This window comes from Marmota monax, unplaced genomic scaffold (genome assembly GCF_021218885.2).
Source record: "Marmota monax isolate L192 unplaced genomic scaffold, Marmota_monax_Labrador192_F-V1.1 WCK01_AAM20220418_F8-fsc00124, whole genome shotgun sequence".
Classification (NCBI taxonomy): domain Eukaryota; kingdom Metazoa; phylum Chordata; class Mammalia; order Rodentia; family Sciuridae; genus Marmota; species Marmota monax.
In genome coordinates this window covers 1,391,987-1,417,011 of record NW_026692505.1, presented here as the reverse complement: position 1 = coordinate 1,417,011, position 25,025 = coordinate 1,391,987, and the positions used below count along the sequence as shown (strand labels likewise).

The 25,025-nt window shown below is 37.3% G+C and overlaps 1 protein-coding gene and 1 pseudogene across 1 annotated transcript in view; both read left to right on the top strand.

Moving 5' to 3' along the window:
• Gldc (glycine decarboxylase) overlaps positions 1 to 7,628 on the top strand; it is an 86,236-nt gene extending 78,608 nt beyond the window's left edge. The window contains exons 22-25 of the mRNA XM_046445817.2: positions 1,429 to 1,524; positions 4,633 to 4,805; positions 5,977 to 6,057; positions 6,955 to 7,628. Coding sequence (XP_046301773.1) covers positions 1,429 to 1,524; positions 4,633 to 4,805; positions 5,977 to 6,057; positions 6,955 to 7,098 — 494 coding nt within the window. The 3' untranslated portion in view covers positions 7,099 to 7,628. The remainder of the gene's footprint in view (positions 1 to 1,428; positions 1,525 to 4,632; positions 4,806 to 5,976; positions 6,058 to 6,954) is intronic.
• A 10,546-nt stretch (positions 7,629 to 18,174) lies between these two features.
• LOC124093440 (zinc finger protein 639-like) lies at positions 18,175 to 22,006 on the top strand (annotated as a pseudogene).
• The last annotated feature ends 3,019 nt before the right edge of the window (positions 22,007 to 25,025 follow it).

Sequence of the window (25,025 nt, the reverse complement as noted above, 5' to 3'; positions counted from 1 at the left end):
CTGTTTTTGAATCACACTCTTGACCAATTCACTGTTGTTAGAAACTGTATTTTAAAAACAAACAGTTTTAGTGTATTCAGTGTCTTGGGTTCTCATACTTTCCCCACCCAAACAAAACCAATTCTTTCATGTTTCTTCAGAGCAGTTCACAGACCATCTGCAGGGGTTGTTAGTGACTGGAGCTATTCTTGACAGGCTTGGGAAGTTTTGTCTGTTCTGCTCATAAGTGGATTCACTATTTCTTTATTTCCTGAGAGTCAGGAAAGCAAGTTGGATACGTTATTGTCTCACAATATTAGAGATTAGAAATTTCTCTTAAGAGAACTCATCAGTTGGTGGACTGTAGAATTTGGGAAGACCCCAGAAATTTCTGTTTTCAAGTATTAACTCACTTTTTTTTTTTTTTTTGTACTGGGTATTGAACTCAGGGGCACTCAACCACTGAGCCACATCCCCAGCCCTATTTTGTATTTTATTTAGAGACAGGATTTCACTGAGTTGCTTAGCCCCTAGTTTTTGCTGAGGCTGGCTTTGAACTTGTGATCCTCTTGCCTCAGACTCAGCTGCTGGGATTATAGGCATGTGCCACTGGCCTGGCCCCGTAGACTGTTTTTTTTTTTTAATTGACAATGGAGGGGTGGTCAGAAGCTCATCTGTGTTCAAATTAGAACAAAGTGAACTGCCCATGCGGACTGTACCTCACTGCTTCCTTGCCACTTCAGTGTACTATTTGATAGGACCTATCTCTAATTCTCAGTCTGCATGCTAACACCAAAGCTCTTTTGAAGAATTATATAAAATCCTGTATGTGTCCTATGGACATATATTTAATATATATTTACACACATCCAGAAGAAACTGTTAGTCTATGATGAGGGTAAAGTTGCTAAAAAAAAAAAAGTCTGTGTGGATCTTTGGCTCTAGAAATATTTTGTTTAAAAGGATCAGGAGGGGCTGGGGATGTGGCTCAAGCGGTAGCGCGCTCGCCTGGCATGCGTGCGGCCGGGGTTCGATCCTCAGCACCACATACAAACAAAGATGTTTGTCCGCCGAAAACTAAAACAATAAATATTAAAAAGTTTAAAAGGATCAGGACTACAATGTTATATTTAATTATTGCAAGTAGATTTTAGGTCCTCAGAGTAGAAATAATCTTATCTCCTTATACCTCCTGCTGAATGTTCCAGTAATGCCTCCCACTTCCCATCAGCTGTGATCAGGCTCATGGGTGGGTAGTGAAATAAAATCAGACACACATGTAATTAGAGTCAATGAATTCTTCATTGCCAGCTATAAACTTACCAAGTGCTCGTAGCTTCTTGGTCCTCACTAATATGCAGAAAGAGCTAAATTATTTGTTTGGGCAAAACAAGCTGATGCTAATCTTGAAGTGAAACAATTTTTTTTTTTGGGGGGGGGCCTGAACAGGTTTTGTGGCTCATGAGTTTATTTTGGACACAAGACCCTTCAAAAAGTCAGCAAATATTGATGCTGTGGATGTGGCCAAGAGGCTTCAAGATTATGGTAAGTGGACTTAGGGTAAGTAGCTTCTGACATTCATGCAGCTGTCCCTTCTGGCTACAGACCAGTTCCTCAAAAAACAAATGGAATGTTCAGGCACCACAGCATCCTTATTCATGGGATAAATTGGGAGTCTAGGGTTATTGGCAACCTTTAATAATGAAAAAATTTTCTTCTATTGCTACACTCCTGCCCTTTGAAAGACATTAAAACATGCCTCTTGGATGCATCAGAGCCAAGAAAGGGAGTCATAATAGTTAGATTTTCAAATGCCAAAGAAAAGGATTATTGTGCCTTTTCTGTGTTTCTCATAAATTCCTACTTCTCTCCCATTCCTATTAAATACGGGGTCCATGAAAAGGTAAGCTGGTGGAACAGGGAAGGAAGCAGAGCAGGTGACCTGTAGAAGTGTTAAGAGACACATAGCTCTGGAGTTACACAACCACTGTGGCCAAGGCACAGCCGTTGCAGCTGCTTCCGGAAATGAAGAAATAGGTGATATGCTTTTCACAAAAACTCAGCTTTCTCCAAAGTATTTTGAGAAGCATAGATCCCTTATTCGCCACATCCTCATTATAATTACATTTTCTTAATGACACTATGAATAATATCAAGGATCCTTCAACCCACAGAAAGGCTAAGGTGGGGAGAACTTTGCCTTTGGAGGGATGTGGAGAGCTGTCTGAATTTTAATGTCTTGTTTTAAGAAGGAATGTGAAAATTTTAGTAGTTTTGCTATTACATCATAATGGGAGTCCTGCATGTATGATTAACTCCTCTCGAATGATATTATGTAGAATTACACTGATAATAAATGGAAAAACCAAAGAAAGCTGTTACCAATAAAATTAGCAACTGTATCTCCCATTACCTGATAGTAGAACTAACTCTGTTCTTCTGATTCACTCACCCAGCCAGGGATTGAGTAATAGCCAGTTGAGATGAAGATTTTCAATTCTTGCATGCATTGTTTACATCCCACACCTAATTACACCACATCAACAGAGAAAAGTCTAAGAGAGAGGTAGCAACTGATGTCACAACTCACTGTGTCCAAGTCATATTTTCTCTCCCAATTTGGATACTATTTTGATGTTTGATAGAATTTCCATACTTGTCCAAAGCCCAAGTTCCTCAGCACTCAGCACATGTGTTAATAAATGAGAGTTGGGGGAAAAAAAAATGAGTTGGAGCCAGGTGCAGTGGCATATGCCTGTAATCCCAGTGGCCAGGAGGCTGAGGCAGGAGGATCAAGAGTACAAAGCAGGCCTTAGCAAAGTGAGGTGTTAAGCAACTCAGTGAGACCCTGTCTCTAAATAAAATACAAAATAGGGCTGGGGATGTGGCTCAGTAGTCAAGTGCCCCTGAGTTCAATCCCTGGTATTGCCCTTCCCCATCAAAAAAAATTGAGTTGGAAAATGAAATTAACAACACAGGTTCTGATCTTAGCCATAAACACTGAATCTGGATTTAATCTATATATTTTACAAGTGCCCACTGTCTCTTTTCAGACAAGTTTGGGATATACTGTCTTAGGCCAAACTAATTATCAGACTCATTTTCAGAATCTAAGATTCAGCTCCTACCCTGGACTTCCTGAACCAAGGTCTAGATCCAGAAATGTCCTCTGAAAACATCTCTGACAGTTTCAGATATGGAGACCACTAAAAATGTTGGACTGAATTTGCTCACACAGTAAATTGAGGGTAGACTTCAATGAAATCAGATTATTATTAAAAAATAAACAGTCCTTTACTGGCTGGGTGACACAAGTGTATGCATTTGTTAAAATTCATTAAAGGGTACAGTTAAGATTGTGCATTTTATTGAAGATTTTCTCAAAAATGTGTGACTAAATATTGAATTCTAGTTAATGATATGCATATTGAAATATTAGAGAGCTAAGTATATGATGATTGCAATGCATCAAAAATAAGCTGGATGAATGTGATAAAGCAAACATTATAGAATCTAGTGATAGGTATTTGGGTACTCACCTACAGTGCTTTCAAATTATCTGTATGTTTGAAAATTTTTATAATAAAATGTTGGGGACATAAATCTTTATGGTATGCAGACATTACTATAACACTCCACATCCTTAACGCATGCCAGAATTGGGGAACCACTGAAGTCTGGGGCAAGATTAGTTGACAGGTGTTATCAGCCTTGGAGTTACTCTTTCTTTTAAAAGTCTCACAGAGGGGCTGAGAATGTAGCTCAGTGGAGGAGTGCACAGGTAGCATGCACATGGCCCTGGGTTCCATTCCCCAGCACCACCCTCAAAATTTTTTATTATTTTTTTCCACAGAAAAATGTAAAAATGTTGTTTGCTTTTGTTCAGGAAATCTTATGTTAATATTTCTTATTGATTCATCTTACATGTAAAAACTTTTGGAAACAGAAACACCTCATGCTGCATTCATGCTTTCCCTGTACTGACCAAGTCTCAGTTTCCTCACTTCCAAAAATGGGGACAATATGTAACTTAAATTTGTATAGGCTATATTTTTATTTCTGTTATTTGTAAGTAAGGTATGATCATTGCAGAAAGGTGTTTTTTTTTTGGGGGGGGAGGGGATGTGCGCGTGTTTGTGTGTGCATGCTGGGGATAATCCATGGCCTTGTGAATGCTCAGCACATGCTCTACCACTGAGCTATATCCAGTCTCAAAGAGCCTAAAACACAAAATGAAACCTGGTGATAACCTCTGTTAACATTAGTATTTGTCTTTTTTGTTGTCATTTTACCAAAGTGGGGTAATAAGTAACTTTTTTTTTACACCTAATTTTGAAGTTTTACCCAATTTAACAAATATTAATTTATATATTTTTGAATGCTTTCACAGTTATTGTATGGGTGTCCTGTAAAATTTATTTAGCCAATTCCTATTGCTGGAAATTAGCTTATATCCTAAGTTTTTCTTTGAATAACTGTGCTAAGATGAATTTCCATGTATATTTGTGTGTACCCATGTATATGTGCAGTATGCATGTGTATACATGTATAGATGCATGTATGTGTGCACACATTTATTTGATGATTTCCTTTGGGTAAATTATAAGGGGAGGCCAAAGTAAGTGAGTCAAGTTCTTCTATCTCCCTTTTCAGGATTTCATGCCCCCACCATGTCCTGGCCTGTGGCAGGAACCCTCATGGTTGAGCCCACTGAGTCAGAAGACAAGGCAGAGCTGGACAGATTTTGTGATGCCATGATCAACATTCGGCAGGAAATTGCTGACATTGAAGAGGGCCGCATCGACCCTAGGGTCAATCCATTAAAGGTGCGTCAGCGCTGATACTTTATTCAGATGTCCCATAGAGTAGGAAAAGGTGTCTGGACAGTCTGCTGGCAACTACTGAACTCTCATCTGAAGATAGTCTTGCCTAGAATAAGATAATTCTTCTGAGAAGGTGTAGTCCATTTCTTGAGCAAACTGATTCCTCGGATATAATGTTGGGGTGGGAGCTACATACCTACATGTACCCAACGGATTGCCAAAGGAGGCAGTGGATACTGAAGGACTTGAAGCATTCTTATCCTTCTAAGTCTCTCATGCATTGTAGTGAAATGATGGCATAAATCAGAAGTGCATAAATTCTAACTGTATAAATACAAATTCTTGTATTGGAACAGTGGCCTCTGAGAACATTTGATCTGCCCTGGATGTTTTGCAGTGTATATGAGCCATATTGGAGAAAAGTTTGTTAGGCATTACCCTACCTCTTCTATAGCAAGTTAATTTTATATCTGGTTAGGGTCTTAAGTTTTGGTTAGGTCCAGACATTGGGCTGGAGAACCATGAATGGAACATACCATGAAGGCTATGGTTGTATCTCCGTGGCTCTAAGCTGGAAAACAAGGAACTAAGGCAAGTTGGCATGTAGGGGCCACTGCCTAAGAGAAGGCAGGCCCTTGCTAAATGTGAGGAATATATTTTTACTGTCATTTCTTTTTTCTCCCCAGATATTGATTCTTCCAGGATTTAGACTATTTTTAAAAATTGCAATAGATATCTCAAAGAACATAATACTGAGTTACAGAAACAGATGGAGAATGGTTCTCAAAGATTGATAAGTTTAAAAATGAGCCAAATTGTGCTATTTGCTGTTTATTAATGTTAAAAACATGAGACTGATAAGCACTACATTCAGGACAGTGATTATCACTGACGAGGAGAGCAAGCAATGAGTTGCAGAGGGGAGTTACAGCTTTATGTAATGTCTTAGTTTAAAAGGTGAAGCAAGTATGAAAAAATGTTCATGTCACCTTGCTGGGTGGTAGATATGCTTATTATTACCTACCCTTCTAATAATTGAAATATATCATCAAAAATTTTCCTATCCCCCAAATTGAAAGACAACTCCTCTCTCTGGGCTTCCAGCAGAAGCTCGAGGACTGTTGCGTAGAGCAGAAGGCAGTGCACTGCTGACTGTCATCCTTGTCTCTCTCAGATGTCTCCACACTCCTTGACCTGTGTCACATCCTCCCACTGGGATCGTCCATATTCCAGAGAGGTGGCGGCATTCCCACTTGTAAGTTCTCCTCTGAAGCTGAATGTGGCAATTGTGTTGGTGTTTACTTGCCTAAGCCACATCTCCTGAGGGATCCTTTTCCTACAGCCTCATTAGAGAAACCCTATATGGCACACCTTGTGATAGGTGGGTCGTGATGAACACAGGGCAAAGGCCCTGGCTTTCAGTGCCTGAGGTCAGAAGTAGGACATTCACCACAGGTTTGGAACCCATAGTAACAGAGGTACAGAAGAAAGCTGAATATTAGGGGATCTCTGTGATTAACATGTTTTCTACTGCCATTCAACAAAAAAATGGACCCAAGTGCACTCTGCCTTCTTACAGATTATATGAAGAAGGTACTCTGTAGTCTGTTGGGAGTGACATAGGGACAAGGCTCAAATGTTGGAAATTTTTTTTTTTAATGCATTACTGGGGATTGAATCCAAGGGGCATCCTACCACTGAGCTACAGCCCCAGTCCCAGACAGGTTTTTGCTATGTTCTGAGGCTGGCTTGCTAACCTCTTGCCTCAGCCTCAAGTTGTGGGATTATAGGATTGCCACTACTAAGGCAAAAGTTGAAGTTTTGGGGGGGTACTGGGGATTGAACCTAGAGAGCAACATACCAGCCCTTTTTATGTTGCATTTTGAGGTGGGGCCTCCCTAAGTTGCATAGGGCCTTGGTAAGTTGTTGAGGCTGGCCTTGAATTTGTGATCCTCCTGCCTTAGCCTCCTGAGTTCCTGGGATTATAGGTGTGCACCACTGCACTGGATGTCTGTTGTTTTTGACAGAATAGCTTTTAGTACTTGTTGGGCTAATGGTATTTTGGGCTGTGGGAATATCTTTGCACCTTCCTTTTCCCTAAGAACATATGCTCACAATATCCCCTAGTATTTTCATCTTTTGTCCTTTCCAGCCCTTTGTGAAACCAGAGAACAAATTCTGGCCAACCATTGCCCGGATTGATGACATATATGGAGATCAGCACCTGGTCTGTACCTGCCCACCCATGGAAGTTTATGAGTCCCCATTTTCTGAACAGAAGAGAGCTTCTTCTTAATATTCTCTCCCTAAGTTCAAGCTACCAAGTTGATGTCTCTCCCTGGAGCATTTGATAAGCAATAAATATTTCATCTCCCACCCAGGCTCAAGTAAGGGTTTTATGTACTTTATATTTTTATAATCTCTCTCAAGGTTAATGTAAATACAGTTAGCATAGTGAGTGGCAGCTGACTGTTGGAAGTCTGGTTTTTTTGCTTCAATACTCTGTATCCAGTTGATTGGAAGCCATTTATTTTTTTGCATAGAAAAATTTGAGTGTGCTAGGAACTTTTTCAATGTGGCAAGTTTGCAGAAGTTAGAGGCTTTACTGGAAATTCAATAGTCACATTTTTGTTCCAAATAAGTCCTCATGGACTATGCCATCTGTGGGAAATCCCAGGGCAAATGTTTACATTTTATATCTACTGAAGAACTTTTTTCCTGACTAATTTGCCTAATCTGTAATAGCATTTAAGTGTGTTCATTTTCTGTGTGTGGATTTTTTATCTGCATTTATTAGTATTCTAATAAACAATTCAATTTGAAGAATGCCCTCCATTTTATAATTTTACCCCATCACACTCCAGATTCAGGGGGAACTGAAGAGCAACAAGAGTACCCAACCCAAGAGCCATAGTTATATTATCTGTTTTGCCTTTGGCTAAAGAAAGCTTGCTTGTCCTGGTCACCATGGAAGGTTACTTTGACCATTTAGAATTGTGTTGGGATGCATGTAACTAAAATTCAAGTACAGAATTTCAATTTAAATAGCAGCTTTTTTTTTTTTTTTTTTAAGTCCAGAGCTAACCAGCCAAGGGCTGATGCTCTGTCAGTCTTGCTGTTCTGCCTGCCTTTACATTTCAAAAGGACTACTGCACATCCAGGTATCACATAGCCCTTTAAGATAGGAATGAGGGGAAAGAGCAAAAGGCACATTCTATTGAAGTTTTGTCTCTTTTGAAGTGCTTTTCAAGAAGGTCCATCTAGGAACTCCTTACTTTTAACCGGCCAGTATTGTTTCAGATCACCACTCCTAACTACAAGGGACTAAGGGGAGGTCTTTTACCTGGGCACCCTACTGCCCCAGACAAAATCAGCACTTTGTGAAAGGAAAGGGGAATAGGTTTTGGGTAGGCAACTAGCATGCCTGCCATGACTTTCTCCCCCCAAAAGCAAATATTTGAGGTGCTCTTGATAATTATCAAGTACTTGCTCTAACACTGATTTCTTGATTCCTTGTCTGGCCGGTTACTCCAACAATTACTCAGTATCACTAATGATCTGGACAAAAGGTCTGAGTGCCCTATTGAATTCTAAAAAAGTTTGTAAAACAATGTTAGCCTAACAAAGTAGTCAAGAAATAATGGGCTCCATGGTTTCTCTTTTACATGGTAATTAATATTTAATTACACCTCAGTTACAATTCTAGGTGAAATGTTTGAAATACCTCATTTGAAAACTTTTCCACTTTTACCTAAGGGAGGTATGGAGAGATGTTCTTGGACACAAGCTGGTGTGGCCTACGCTGACCAGCTCTAGCGCTTGTCAGCCCAAACAGGATATGACACTGTTATGGTGACTGCAAACTTGGAACCTTTGCCCTTCCTGAGCTGGAAAACTGTTTTCTCAATACAGGTTAGCCATCAGGGCATGCAGCAGCCCCTTCTTAGGAAGTACCAGTAAATGAAAATAAATAATTGAAGCAAAGAGTGGTTCTTTTCTATTTTGTCAAAGTATTAGTAGTTGAGGGTCAAAGTTGTTTCTACAACTGGCCATCCAAACTGGTCATGCCTCTAGAATGTATCAGAGGCAAATGCTGGTAGTTAAGAGTGTCAAAGAGAACCATATGTCCTTCATTATTAAATCACTCACATATTTACTTAATGGTTGTGCCATTCTTTCCCACCTCTGGGTCCTGGCTCATATGACATCTTCTACTTGGAGCACTCTCCTCAGCCACTTTTGCATGACTCCTGTTCACTTTGCGTGTTTCAGCATGGAGGATCTGTTTGTTCATTACTGTAAATGTAGGAGGTATGATTAATATTGAGCGTATTTGTGGGTGTCAATGATTGATTTTCTTACTGTTGCATCTTTTTTTCCCTTTCCTTCTCTTCAGACTTTTTTTTTTTTTTAAAATATGCAGCACTGAGAATTGAACCCAGAGCCTCACATGTGCGATGCAAGCACTCTGCCACTGAGCCACAATCCCAACCCTTTTCTTCTGTTCATAATGTGTAATTCCCATCTGTTGGGGCACTGAGTACATCATCTTCCTCTCTCTTACTCCTTTAGTACTTCTGGTTCTAAATTTTCCAGCCATTATCACAGTTTGCCAAACGAGTTTCTCAACCTTCAGACATGTTGTACCTTTCACCTGAAGCTTTTCTCCACTTCCATTCCTTACCTCTCAAACATATAATCTCCTGGGCATAGGGATAATTTCCTAATTTTTTTTTAGATATATTTCTTCTTTCTTTCTTTTTAAACCTTTATTTTATTTATTCGTATGTGGTGCTAAGGATCAAACCCAGGACCTTGCATGTGCTAGGCGAGCGCTCTACCACTGAGCCCGACCCCAAGCCCCCTAATTTCCTAATTTTTAGAAGTTCTAATTCTGTCAGGTCACCCATACCAACATTTGTTTAAAAAAATGTAGTCAGTTTGGGATGGGTAGTCTCTGGTACCTAGAATTGACAAAGGTTTTTTTTTTTTACAAGAAACAGTGCTGTTCAATTATGGTTTAATAAACTTTGATAGGCTAACCAGGTAACCAACCCCTTTTCTCTATATCATTGTTCCAATGGGGAATATTTGTACAAATTCATACAAACAAGATCATTTCATTTCCCACCTGCATCAAGTCAAAGACCAAGAAATACTTTCATTTCTCTTTCAAACTAACTTCTAAAATGCAAGTTGTAGGGCTAGGATTGTGGCTCAGTGGTAGAGCACTTGCCTAGGACACATGTGGCACTAGGTTCAATCCCCAGCACTACATTAAAAACAAAACAAAACAAAACAAAACAAAAAAAACCTAAACAATCAAAATAAAGGTTTTGTGTTCATCTACAACTAAAAATATTTTTTAAAAAATGTGAGTTGGAGGTTGTGTATAATTTCTTTTGCATTCAATAGGATCTATGGGTTTGAAACAAAAATTACTTTTTTTTTTTAACAGAAATACATGAAAGGAAACAACTTCCTAGGTGCTCTAAGAGGTCTAGAGCTTTCAAAACTGATGCAATAGTAATTTTACTGTGGTTTTGATCTGTTTGCTACATTGAAAAATATGTGTATACTTGGATATGGCATTTTAAATTTTTTAAAATAAAAGTGTTATTGAAGATCATTTGAAAAAACAAAGCAAAAAACTTGGTAGACTCAGAAGACTTAAGTGCTTTAAATAACAGCCAAAGACATAAACTTCCAGAAAACAGGATGGAATCCAAAGGCACTGGGATGAGTGCAGACTTTCCCCCAATGCTGATACCATTGAGAGCTTGATCCAAAACTGCTACTCACTACAGTAGACCAAGCAGCCAAAGAACTAGATGCATATACATTCTTTCTTAAAGGCATAAGGAAGGAAGAGAAAAAAGTTGACTTATTTGTGTTCAAGATGTTTCGTCCAATATGAACTACCCACAATATTAAAGATCCCCCAAATAAAAAAATCTGTTTTTAGTGGTCAAAAGAAGCTGCTTCAGATACATTTCAAAAGACAATGAGAAATATTTCCATGGAAGGAGACAGTTGGGTAGTCTGTTAAACAGATTTACCAATAACACATCAGTGAGTACAGAATGTGGTGCCAACCATTTTGGAAGGTATAAGTGGAAAGCTAGCTGGCAATGCTATTTCTCTATTTTATCAAGATAGGTTTTAGCCTGTGATGGCATCAGCCAAAGAAGTACTGTCAATCTGAAGTTTAATGCTACTGAGCATGAGGCAGTTATGGGAATTGCCAAAAAATTGAACAAAGGTCCCTAAACGGTTTCATTATTTCCCAGAAGTTAATTGCACTTAGGGATTATGGTTTGAAAATGAGAAGTGTCTAAAAGAAATTACAATAATGATTCTCAGGTATTTTTATATGCAGTTTAGTCAGATTGCACATTATTTCTCTTTGGAAGAGTATCCAACTTGTTTGTCAAATACTTTAGTGGAGAGTAATATCCCTGAGTTTAAATTCTAGACCCAACATTGGATAGCTTTGACTTAGGGCATAACTTCTTCCTTGCCTGTAGAATGGAGATAATGCCATTTACCTCGAAGGAGAGTATGAATGGTAAGTTAAAAATATCAATTAACTCTTCTTTTTTAGAGACAGACTGAATGGATGTGGGGAATATTCATCTTTGCTCCTAAGACATAAACATACTGACAAAATATTCTTATTTAAAAACACAGGTTCTAAAGGAAGAAAAGGAAATTTTGAGGTGGCAGAATTGGAGAGAGAACCCACATAACTTTAAATGTGGCCTGTGGAGGTACCAGGACTAGATATATACCTTAGTAATCAGGAGGTTCACTGATTGAATGTTAGGGACTGAGACTGTAGTCATAGTGAACATGAAGGAGGAGAAATGGGGCACACTTAGAATTGAGAAAGCCCTATTCCAATAAAGGGACCAAAATATCCATATGCACTAACCAGGTTAATAGCAGAAAACAAATTTCCCATCTCAGACCATGGGTTTAAACAAAGTCACCCGACAAGAAACTTGACTGCATGTGACTGAAGAAGTCAATTCATACCATCTGCATAATGAAAAAGTTATATTCAACAAAAACATAACATCTGGTTTAGTTTCAGGAAACTATGCAAGGCCCTAAAAGAAGCAAAATTCTCCAAGGGAAGCATTTGTGTCCATAACCATGCAATAAACAAAACCCTATCTGAAGAAAATAAATCACAGATACAATACATTAGTTCACAGATAAAAAAATTTTAAATTCAATGTTAAGCACCAACGAATGGCAGAACTCTTAAGAAGTCGGAAATGAGAAATATTAGGACTTTGAAATAAGTATGTTTAAATGCTCAGAGATAATGGAAAGACTAACATTCACAAAAGAGATAAGAGATTATGAAACAAGAAGAGAAAAACTGGAAAACAATTTTCTCAAATGAGAAAATTTAATGAAAGAATGACTTGAAGGAATCGGCTAGAACACAGCATAGGGGGAATAATGAGGTGTAACATGTAATAGATGTTATGGAGGAAAGACTGAGAATTTCTAGCAGTTCTGGAAAGAAACTGAGAGAAGCAATATTTAAAAAGAAAAATTTTCCAGGACTGAAGATGTATAGTTTCAATTTAAAAAATGATGAGTTCTAAATGGAATACAAATTATTAAACACTTTCCTTTCAGTGAAACCCAGAAGCTATTAGAAAACACATTCTTCAAAGAAATGACAAATTGACAACCATTTTTTTCAACAATACCTGCCAGAATACAAGACGCTAGCAATACAGAATTGTAAACCCAACCAATTATTAAAAACCAGTGTAAAATCTAAAGGCATTTTCAAACCTACAAAGATTGAGAAAATTTCCTGTTCATAGAATGTCACCAAAAGGTCTCAAGGTACAAAACATCTTAAAGTGCTCAATACGAAACAATGAATGAAGAAATAGACAAAACATATTTATGTGGTGCTGAGGATTGAACCCAGTGCCTCACACATGCCACACAAGTGCGCTGCCACTGAGCCATAATCCCAGCCTCTTGAGTTGACCTTTACATAGGGTGAGAGTTAGGGGTTAAATTTCATTCTTCTATATATGGATTTCTGTATTGCCAGCACCATTTTTAAAAAAGACTGTTTTCTCCAGTAAATGTTTTTGGCACCTTTGCCTAGTATCAGATAACTGTATACATGTGGGTTTGTCTCTATCTTCTGTTCCATTGGTTTTCATACCAGTACAATGCTGTTTTTGTTACTATAGCTCTGGAGTATAATTTTACTGCACAGCAAAGGAAACAATTGAAAAACACGAAGAAAGAGCCTACAGAATGGGAGAAAATCTTTGCCACCTGTTCCTCAGGGCATTAATATCCAGAATATATAAAGAACTCAGAAAACTTAGCACTAAAAAAACTCAAGTAACCCAATCAATAAATTGGCAAAAAAACTAAAGAGACACTTCTCAAAGGAAATACAAATGATCAACAAATATATGAAAAAATGTTCAACATATCTAGCAATTAGGGAGTTGCAAATTAAAACTACATTGATATTTCATCTCTATTTAGAATGGCAGTTATCATGAATATCAATAATAAATGTTGGTGAGCATGTGGGGGAAAAAGTACACTTATATACTGATGGGACTGCAAATTAGTGCAACCATTCTGGGAAGCAGTATGAAGTTTCCTCTAAAAACAAGAAATGGAACCACCATATGGCTCAAACTATGGTGCCAACCTAGGTGCCCTTCAACAGATGAATTTATAAAGAAAATGTGCTGTATATATATAATGGAGTATTACTCAGCCATAAAGAATAATGACATGATAGCATTTGCTGGTAAATGGATGGAACTGGGGACTATCATTCTAAGTGAAAGAAACCAGTCTCTTGAAGTCAAAAGTCAGTTTAATATTTTCTCTGATATGTGGAATCTAATTCATAATAAGATGTGTCTAGGGGAGGGGGGCATTTAAAAAATAGAAGAAAGATCAGTGGAGGAAACAAGGGGATTGAAGGAGTAGGAAGATGATATGATAAGGAAAGAAAAGTGGAATTAATCTGACCTAATTTTCCTATGAACATAAATGAATATATAACAGTGAATCTCATGTATATCCACAAGACATTAAAAAATAAGCTATAAATAGCAGATCAGTAGAGGGAGGGAAGAAGAAAGGGTAAGTACTGAGACTGAATTAGAACAAATTATATTCTGGATATTTATAATTTTGTCAAAATGAACCTTAATGTTATATATAATTAAAAAGAACCAATAAAAAGTATTCACAGATGAATAAATCATTGAGATTAAAACTTACGTAAATTAAGTTCATAATTTAAAAATATAATGGCTTTTTAAAAACATTCCAAATACTAAATATGGGAAATAATGTTTAAAATGTAAAGAGATTAAATATACCTATTAAAAGAGAAGACTAAAGGGTAAAGCTGAATGAGCCAGTTCAGAATATATATAATGTCATTGGTATAAATTTTCATCATAATAGTTAAATTGTTTATAGCTACCTGCATGCATCCTTATCTATGTGTACATGCAAACAATAAGCTGAAAAGGCATCAATAAGGTCATGATATATGAATACACGACCAATGCAACTCATATCATGTTCAACCACGATAACAGGAACAATATCATAATGGTTTGTAGCCCACGTGTGTATATATCAAAATACACCCTTACTGTCATGTATATCTAAAACAAAAAAATAGTTATGATAATTTCTAGAAGGGAATGGGAAGCATGACAAGCTCATCAACTTTACTTGTATTATTTTGTCCTTTTAAGAAATAAAGCATAGGGGCTGAGGATGTATTCCAGTGACAGAGCACTTGCCTATCATTTGCAAGGACCTGGGTTAGATCTCTAGCACTACAAAAAAATAGAAGTTGCATAAGAAATTCAATGTTAACAATGATCAGTACTGTACAGGGTTTGTTATATGAATGTCATTTTCTATATTTTAAACACAAACCAAACAGGCTTAGAACATGGCATAGATGTTACTTTTCTTTATCAGCTGAGCATTCCAAAGGAATGGGAAAAAGGTGACTCAGTAGGAAAAAGTCTATTTGATTATTCTCCCTATTCTAGGTAAATACCATGGGGAGGGGGTGGGGGTGGGGGTGGAAATACCCATTCCCCTTATCACTGAGTCTGGCTGAGACTGTGGAGTAAGGCCCTGTAGACCATCCTTGTCCTATACTGAGTGACCATCTGCAAAGTGGCAGCTCTCTACCAATCCTAACTATAGGTTGAAGGAGGAAAATGGAGAGAAAGGAACTTGAGAAAAGGATTCTTTAAATCTTTGTAGGGGGCTGGGGTTTTGGTCAGTGGTAGATTGCTTGCCTAGCATGTGCGAGGCTCTGGGTTTGATCCTCAGCACCACATAAAAATAAATAAATAAAATAAAGATATTGTGTCCAACTAAAAACAAATATATATATAAAATCTTTGTAGGAAGTCCTGGGCAGACCCAAGGACTTTGAAAACTAAACTGTCTAGCCTGTAAAAGTGGGCGAGAAAATGCACTCTGAACTGTGTGTCAGTTTCTTCACTGCCATAACCAAAAGACCTGACAAGAACAATTTTAGAGGAGGAAAAGTTAATTTGGTACTCATAGTTCCAGAGATCTCAATCCACAGATGTCCGACTCCATCACTCTAGGCCTGAGGGGAGGCAGAACATCATGGCAGAAGAGTATGGGACAAAGTAGCTCAGGACATGGCACCAGGAAGCTCTAGAGTTCTTCACCAGGGATATAACCTCAAAGGTATGCCCCCAACGACCTACCTCTTCGGCACACCCTACTTGCCTACAGTTACCATCCAGTTAATCCTTATCAGGGGATAAATGCTGTTGATTAGTTTAAGACTCTCATAATCTAATCATTTCACCTCTAAACTTTCTTGCATTGTCTCACATAAGCTTTTGAGGCAAAAAGAAAATGAACTTGGAAAAATCAATTTTGGAAAGAGTAATTGCAAGGGAAAATATCTAGGTACAAGTTATTATTTTCTTCTAGAATTTTAAAAGTTATGTTTGATACCAGAAGTATAATCCATAAAATCACAAATTGATAAATTAGAGGCTGTATTATAATTAAAACCTTTTCCTGTGTGAAATAGCCTGGTAAGATGATAAGAACATAATAGGACAGGAAAAATTAGCTGCAAATCAAATATCTAATAAAAAACTAGTATTCACCTAGAGAAAGAACTCTAAACAGTAAGGAAAAAATCTGATCAGAAAGTAGGCCAAAGGCTTCAATAGATACTTCATGGATACATAAATGGCAACTAAGTACATGAAAATATAATTAAATATTAGCTATTTGGGAAATACAAAATAAAGTCATAATGAGATACCAGTACACATCTATTAGAATAGCTAAAATAACAATAGAGGGGCTGGGGTTATGGCTCAGTGGTAGTGTTTGCCTAGCACATGTGAGACACTAGGTTCAATCCTCAGCATCACATAAAAATCTACAACTAAAAAAAAAAAAAAGTGCTGGTAAGAATGCACAATTGGATCTCTCATATTGCTGACAGGAACGTAAAATGGTACAGCCCTTCTGGGAAATAGTTTGGCAGCTTCTTATAAAGTTATACACATACCTATCATACAACACTGTGAAAACTTATGTAAATGCAAGAATCTGTATATGAATATTCAATAGCCTTGTTTATAACAGACAAAACCTAGAAACAATACCTAAGTCCTTAAATGGGTGGATGGATGAAAAACCTAGAACACTACCTAACAATAAACAGAAATGAAACTGGGCTGGGGTTGTAGCTCAGTGGTAGAGCACTTGCGTAGCACTTGCGACACCCTGAATTTGATCCTTAACACCATATAAAAATAAATAAATAAGATAAAAAGGTATTGTGTCTGGATTGGGGTTGTGGCTCAACAGTAGAGTGCTCGCCTTACACGTGGGCTCTGGGTTCAATCATCAGCACCACATAAAAGTAAATAAAGGTATTGTGTCTAATTACAATTATAAAATATATATTAAAAAGGTGTCCATCTACAACTAAGAAAAAATGAAACTATTTGATGCATGTAATAACTTAGATGGATGTCAAGGCTGTCATGCTGTGAGAAAAAGCCAACCTCAAAAAGGTACATATTGTGTGATTCCATTTATTATCATTCTCAAAATGACAAAATTATAGCAATGGTGAACAAACTAATGACTGTCATGAGTTAAGGTTAGGGTATGGCTCTAAAGGGGTAGTAAAAGGGGAACTGTTTAATGATGATGGAACATTGAGTGGTTACAGGAATCTATATATGTAATAAAGTTTCATAGAACTACACATACACTCAAAATGAATTCATGCAAAAACCTTAGTTAATATTGTGTCTTTGCCAATTTCCTAGTTTGGACAACTTACTATGATTATATAAGATGCTATTATTGGGGAAAGCTGGGTAAAAAGTACATGGGAACTCTATTGTTTTTGTAACCCTAGTCATTAATCTAAAACATGAAATTTTTAAAGTTTTAAAATGTGAATTGAGGGAACAATATAGCTGAAGTGTTTTAGAAAGACATTGTTTTGGGAGGACATACATACTGTTCACAACCCCAGCCCTATGAGATTTCTTAAGTAGACACCAACCAGAAAGTATTGTTCACAATCTTCCAGGGAGGTAGAATAAAGGGTTGTTGTGTATGAAATAAGGGGCGCCTCAAAAATTTCATCTAGGAATCTGGCAGAGATTTAGTTAGAAGCTGCTTGGAGACAAAGAATTTCCAGGTAACATATCCACTAGATTGCTGGACTTTCTGCCAGTTATCATTTCTCATTATAATGGACTAGAATTTTTAAGAATATATTTTCAAGAAGAAAAGGCTACCAATGAATTTTAAAAACCTTGGCTGTGGTAGGGAAAGAATATTTCAGAAATAAGTGAATTCTTTATATCAAAATCTCAACTAAGTCTAGCAATAGAGCCAATCTTATCGTATCTGGGATGTTTTAAAGAGGAAAAGGGGAAAAAAATAAAGAGGAAAAGGGAATGTTCATAACCATTTGGAGTAAAAAGTGCAAATTGGATTTGTCCTGGGCAAACTGGTATTTAAGGTCACCCTATTTGTATTACTTATCTTTTGCTGCTTAACAAATTATCCTAAAACCTAGTGAATTAAAACAACACAAACAAAAAGAAGAAAAAAAAAAAAAACAACAACAGCATTCATTATCTGTTTCTGGTACCTGTGGCTGAAGGTCTTTCACAAGGTTGCAATAAAGTGCTGAAGTCTCAACTTGTGTGGTTTTTGGTAGGCTGAAGGGCTTGCTGAAGGTGGAGGAGACATAAGTTTCTTGCCACAAGTCCCTCTCCATATAGCAGCTCATAATATGGCAGCTGGCTTCCTCCAAATCAAGAGAGACTGGGCATCCAAACTGGAAACCAATGGTAACCTTGGAAGTGACATCCTGTTATTTCTGCTGCATTCTAATAATTTAAAAAGAATCTAAGTCCAACCTATACTTAAGAGGAGTATATTAGAGCAGACATGACAACCAAGAAGTGGGAATCATTGAGGCCACCTTAGAGAGTGCCTTCCACACGTTCAACTGCTCATAGTCAATTGACTTAGATATTCCAAGACTTAGTTTAAAAACAATGAAAATCCTAGGTAGAAAATTAAGACAAATTAATGTATAATTCTATATTTATAGATGACTAAGGAATTTTTCTGTAAGAATAAACCTAGATCATGCTGTGCAAATAATCAAAAATTTCATGGGTTTGAAAATTTTTTTACTTCTCATGTTGCACGTCCACCATAAGTTGGATTGGGGTTTTATCATTCTCATTCTGTGATCCAAGCTAATAGAAAAGTCTAACCTGCAGAGCTACTGGTCTCCATGGAAGAGAAACTCTGGAGGGCAATGAAATGCTCTGATTAAAATGATACATGGCATTTTTGCTCACAAGTTACGGGCTGTGTTAGCTTTCTATCCCTGTGACAAAATATCTGAGATAAATAACTTACAAGGAGAGAAAGTTTATTTTGGCTCAAAGTTTAAGAGTTTTTAGTTTATGTCAGTTGGCTTATTGCAATGCAGTATATCCTAGCAGGAGCATGTACTGAAGAAAGCTGCTCATTTCATGGTGACTGGGAAACCAAGAGAGGAGAAGCTGGTGTTACAATATCTTCCTCAAAGGGATGCCCCCAAAGATCTAACTTTCTTCCACTAAGTTCCATGTCATAATGGTTCCACTACCTTTTAACAGTGCCATGGGCTGGGGGCAAGCACATGGACCACTGTGGGACATTTAAGATCCAAACTACAATATTCCACCTTTGGCTCCCAAAGGTGCATTTCACAATGCACAATGCATTCAGTCCATCTAGAAGAGTTGCCAAAATCTTAACAGCTCAAAAATAGCACTGCTCAACAAATGTTTTCTTTGACATGAAGATGCTGACTCATAATGGCAATGGGGGGAGGGAACACAAGAGGAATGAAGGAACTTTAGATAGGGCAAAGGGGAGGGAGGAGAAGGGAGGAACCACGGGGTTAGGAAAGATGGTGGAATGAGATGAACATCATTACCCTAAATACATGTATGAAGACACGAATGATGTGAAAATACTTTGTGTACAGCCAGAGACTTGAAAAATTGTGCTCTATATGTGTAATATGAATTGCATTCTTCCATCATATATAACAAATGAGAATAAATAATTTAATTTAAAAAATAGCACTGCTCAAAAGTCATAGTCCAAAGTCTCTTCTAAAACTCAGGGCAAACTCTTAGCTGTAAGCCCCTATTAAAACAAAACAACAATGCTACAATGATGGGACAGGCACAGGGTAAACATTCCCATTCTAAAAGGGAGGGACAGACACAGAAGGGAAGGATCATACCAAAGTGAGATAGAAACCAGTGGTGGTGGTGGGCGGGGGACATTAGTTCCTAAGTCTCCATGTCTGGCACCCAGGAAACACTGTGGCAGAATGTGGGTTCCCAAGGTTGGGCAGCCCTGCCCCTATGGCCTTGCTGGCTGCCACCCACATAGGGCCACTCTCTTGATTTACAGCTTCCCTTGACATCTCTAACTTCCTGGAGTCTCCCCTGCAGCTTTAGATTCACCCACAGCTTCATGTGTCACTATGTCAGATGCTGATTTCAAGAACTCTGACCCTACCACACACTGTATAGGCTTTAAATGAAATTTTGAGACCTTGGTGAAAGTTATGACCCCATTAAGTCTTGCATTCTGCATGCGCACAAAACCAATATCACAAGGATGACACCAAGCTCTGTGCTGTACCTAGGCTGCTTGAATCAAGACTAACAACCTCTGAGAAATAAAATGACTCATTGGGCAAACAATTCCCTAGGCAGTCCTGCAGAAGTAGCAATGAGTTTATACTTTCATTTAAATAGTGAGAACTGCTGAGATGGCTTCAAGGTATGTTTCCTATTGTCCTGGTGCAAAGTAGTTGCAATCTTAATGATGTTAACCTCTTGGGCAACTTCACATCCTTGGAAGCACCTTTGAGCATACTCCTTTTATAGTTATCTGAAAGTTTTCCAAAGTCTTGTGCTGTTTCCCTTGCTCCTGATACTTATAGCATGTTTGGCTGAAAACCATCCAGTAGTACCCATATCACTGCCTGCATAGTTTGCTGACTTGCAAATTCCTCCACTGGATAAACTAGTCTATCACCTTTCAACTCTGCTCCACAAAGTCTCAGTATACAAATACAATTGTATCCAAATTGTTTGCCAGTGTAAAAAGGATGGCCTTTAGTGCAATTTCCAATCGAGTCTATTTGCATTATGAAACTTCATGAGCATTACCTTTACTGTCTCAATTTCTATCAGCATTCTGTTTTTTTTTAAGTCCTTATTAGAATCACCTATTAAGCTCCTTTTACTGCATTCTAGGCTTCCTCTAGCTCACTTCTCCAAACTTTTCCATACTCTTCCACAAACTAATGCCAAAAGCTTCTAAACCATATCATCAGGAATAGTCACAGTAATAATACCATTCTTGGTGCCAATTTTCCGTGTTAGATTTCTGTTACTGTGACAAAATATCTGAGACCATCAAGTGACTAACAATGGAAAAGGTTTATTTTGGATCATAATTTCAGAGCTTTCAGTTCATAGCCACTTGGCCCTGTTGCTTTGGGCCTGAGTAGCACAGTACATCATGGTAGGAGTGTGCGGCAGAAGAGGGCTATTTCTCTCATAGTGGCCAGAAAGGAAAAAGGCGTCCCAATATACCCTTCAACAGCATGCTTCTAGTGACCTCAACTTCCTTCTCTTAGACCCCACTTTCCAAAGGTTCCACCACCTCCCTATAGAGCTATGGGCTGGGGCCAAGACTTCAACATATAGACCTTTGGAGTGGATTCAAGATCCACACTAGGAGGTGTGCAGAGCAGGTGTGGAGTGAGGCAAAAAATCTAATGTAGAAATTTGTGATGAAGAGTGTGACTCATCCAAATCAATCAACCAGCAAACTCAAGAGGAGAGTCCTACAAAAGTTCACATTGCTGAAGATGTCCCAATTGTTTCAAAATATATGTGATTTCTGAGGATGATGACATATTGACAGAAGATAATTCCCCCAAGAATCTCCAAGAACAAACTGATAAAAAATCACTAAACTTTGTAAATTTCTTGACAAGAGACAAGCTCTGAATGTGACTGCCCAGCAGAAATGGCCTTTACTAAGATCTTATAGCAGTGGCCTCTATAAAGGTGAACTTTGTGAATTCAACAGTAAACATTTTTTTTTTCTGATTTATAACAGCATATGAGTTGCAGCACAAACATACTGATTCAAATGTGTGCTGAGTATACAAGGAAAGCTTCTGTATGAACATGCCTCTGATTAAACATGCAAAACTACATGAAGAAGATCCCTACATTTGTAAACTGTAATTATAGGACAGTAATTTTTGAGAACCTCAGCACATTGCAGAAGCCCACTTTAGCGTTCACCTCTATTGGTGTGAGCGAACTCTACATTTTCAGAATAGTTGTAATGAACAGTATTTGTGTCAACATAAAACAAATGATCCAGAAGACCTGCTTAGCCATATGGTAAATAAGCATGCATGTAAATTAATAAAACCAAGTAAGTATAACAACGACAGCGTTTTAAGCAAAATTACCTTTGACAAATGTAAAAACTTGTCACGAATGTGGTTTTCAGAGTAACTTCATACAAACTTTAAGGGGCATGTTACTATTGAACATACTAAAATTTTTTTTTTTAAAAGATCCAAACTATAATATTTGCCAGCCAGTCACATGGCCCTACCCAAACACAAGAAGACTAGGAAGTATAATCCTATCATGTATGCTTCAGATCCAGAAATATTTGAACAACACTTCAAAAATACTTGAACAAATGACTACCACAATCCACTCCTGTGACCAATATTTAATTCACTCATCTCTTGCTTTCTCTACATTCTCTCTAGAATGATTAAAAATTACAAGAAATGATAAAACCAAGAATGAGGCAACCAGAATTCTCAAACACTGCTGGCATGAATATACAATAGTATAAATCACTTTGAACATATGTCTTTATTTTTCTGAGTAAATAACTATTAGTGAAATGGATGAGTTGTATGGTAAGTGCATATTTAATTTTTAGAGAAACTGTCAAACTATTTTCCAAGGACTTACATATGATGGTTCATAGCAGCTTTATTCATAATAGCAAACTCCTGGAAACAACCCAAATATCAATCAGTAGATGAACAGATAAACTGTGGCATATCCATATGCAACAAATTACTTGGCAATACATTCAAGTTTTGGCAATATCCATTCTGTTTTGTCTGTTGCATTTATTTATACAATCATGTTTAGTTCAGAGAATCTTATTCCCAAATTACTCTTCACATAGCTTGTTTTTACTCTATCAATACAACTTCATACTTTAGGATATAGTTGTAAAACTTTTTTTTTCTTCTTTTCCCCATTGGTGCTGGGGATTGAACCCAGAACCTCACACATGCAAGACAAGTGTTCTTACCTCTGAGCTACATCTCCAGCCCTATTCTTTCATTCAGTTTTTCCGCAGTCATCTGTCTGCTTGGTCCTTCTGAGTAGTTTTCAATTTCTTATATCCAGTGACTGGTATTTAATTTTTTTTGGTTAATCTCCCCACCTCCACTCTCCCAATATAGGATCATATTAAACCAGGTTACTAGATATCAGGTCCATTCAGGCATTCTTAAAGTCCAGTTGTGGGGATCAAGAATTCAGTGGGCAAGCAAGAGTAACTCTTTCAATGTATGTTAGGGGTAAATGGACCATTAAGATTAATTCCGGGGAAAGGTTTGATCCTTAATGAGAAAATAGCAGGCAACGGGCAAGGCAGAATAGAACTCTACCCAGTTCTTGTAAAGCAAGCTATATAGTGAAATCCAGAGCCATAAGTAAAGAGGTAAGGCCCTTTCTTTTAGCTAAACTGTCGTGTGTGTGTGTGTGTATGTGTATGTGTGTGTGCGCGCGTGCGCGTGTATGTCTGATAAACTAAGTGTATTAAATTCCAGATTATTTTTAAAGCTCATCTTTCAAACTTAAGCCTTACCGACCCTCAGATATTATATCTCCTGAAGGACAACCATACAACCTATAAAGTTTACCCCCTCCCCAAAGTCAAATCCAAATCAGATCATGATTTAATTCTACTACCAATTCACAGAAAATAAAGATAAACATTTAAGCTACACCAAAAGGCTACCTCACCTAAATCTATTTGTTCAGAAGCATTTCAGAACCAACTCAATTTCAACATGCAAAGTATAAATGGTAAATAAAGAGAGAAAAAAAAGATTTAAGAGGATAAATATTAAGGGGACATATATAGATTTAAAAATACTTAAGTGACAGCAATCACAATGTGAGGTCTTTATTTGGATCCCTAATTCAGACAAACCAACTAAAAATAAAATACCCAACACTCGCGACAAAGGAAATTGGAAAATGTACTAGATACTGGATGATGTAAAGAAATTAGTTTATTTTTTAAAAATGTGTGACAATATGGCGCTGGGGATGTGGCTCAAGCAGTAGCGTGCTCGCCTGGCATGCGCGGGGTTCTGGGTTCGATCCTCAGCACCACATACAAATAAAATAAAGATGTTGTGTCCACTGAAAACTAAAAAATAAATATAAAAAAATGTGTGACAATAGTATTGTGGTTTTTCTTCTTAAAAGTCCGTAAGCACAAACTACAGTATTTATGTAAAAAGAAAAAATTAAAAAGCTTTCTCACACACACACATCTTACCTTTGGGCCATTCTTGGTACTTACGAATGTGTTAAGCTATAAGCAGCCTTTTCTCCTATTCTGTCATGTTATAATAGCACAATTAAGAAAACATATAACTATGAGATTTAGTTATTTTGCTAACAAAAGCATCAGTTTAAACTAGTTTAAATAGCTGAAACTTGGGGATATTTCCCACCCTTCATTTAATATGGCCTATGCTGGAAGGAATGCAGCACTGATAATACAACTTAATGACTCACTTTTAATCTAAGAAGGCTCTAATTAAACTTGATTCTTCACAAATTTGGGGATAACTTACCAATGTTGGAATCATTGTCATCTCCTAATCACTATGCTATAAGTGTTTCTCAGAACCCAGTTTTGAATTTAATTGAATGCAGGAAAGCAATGAAACTAGTATGTTATATATTCAAGGGTGAGAGCCTATGTAGTGGAAGGTAAAGATCACCAGACTGCCTAAGCTTACAGCACAGTTCTGCCACTTATTTGGCATATTATAACCTTTGGCAAGTTATTTAATTTCACCATGCCACTGAGGTTCATCCAAAAATGGGTGTAATAATACCTGCCTCTTAGAATTGTTTTGTAGGGTCAAACAAATACACATAAAAATGTACAAGTAACTAGCAGAGATTAAATATTCAATAAATGTTGGTTACCTATCTATCTATAGCTATATCTATTTATAGATATATGTATCTATGACTCTAGGGGTGAGAAAACTTACTCAATTGCATCTAAAATTTTCTCTGATGAAAATACAACAGTATAACGAGTAGTACAATATTTTAAAATATTCATGTCTGAAATAAGCACTCATTATATTAGAGGTGAACAAAAGATAGGAGTAACAGATAAAAGAATAGTCACTGTGTTCTTATTTTGAAAAATTTCCCATTTTTAGTAAGAATAAAAAAAAAAAAA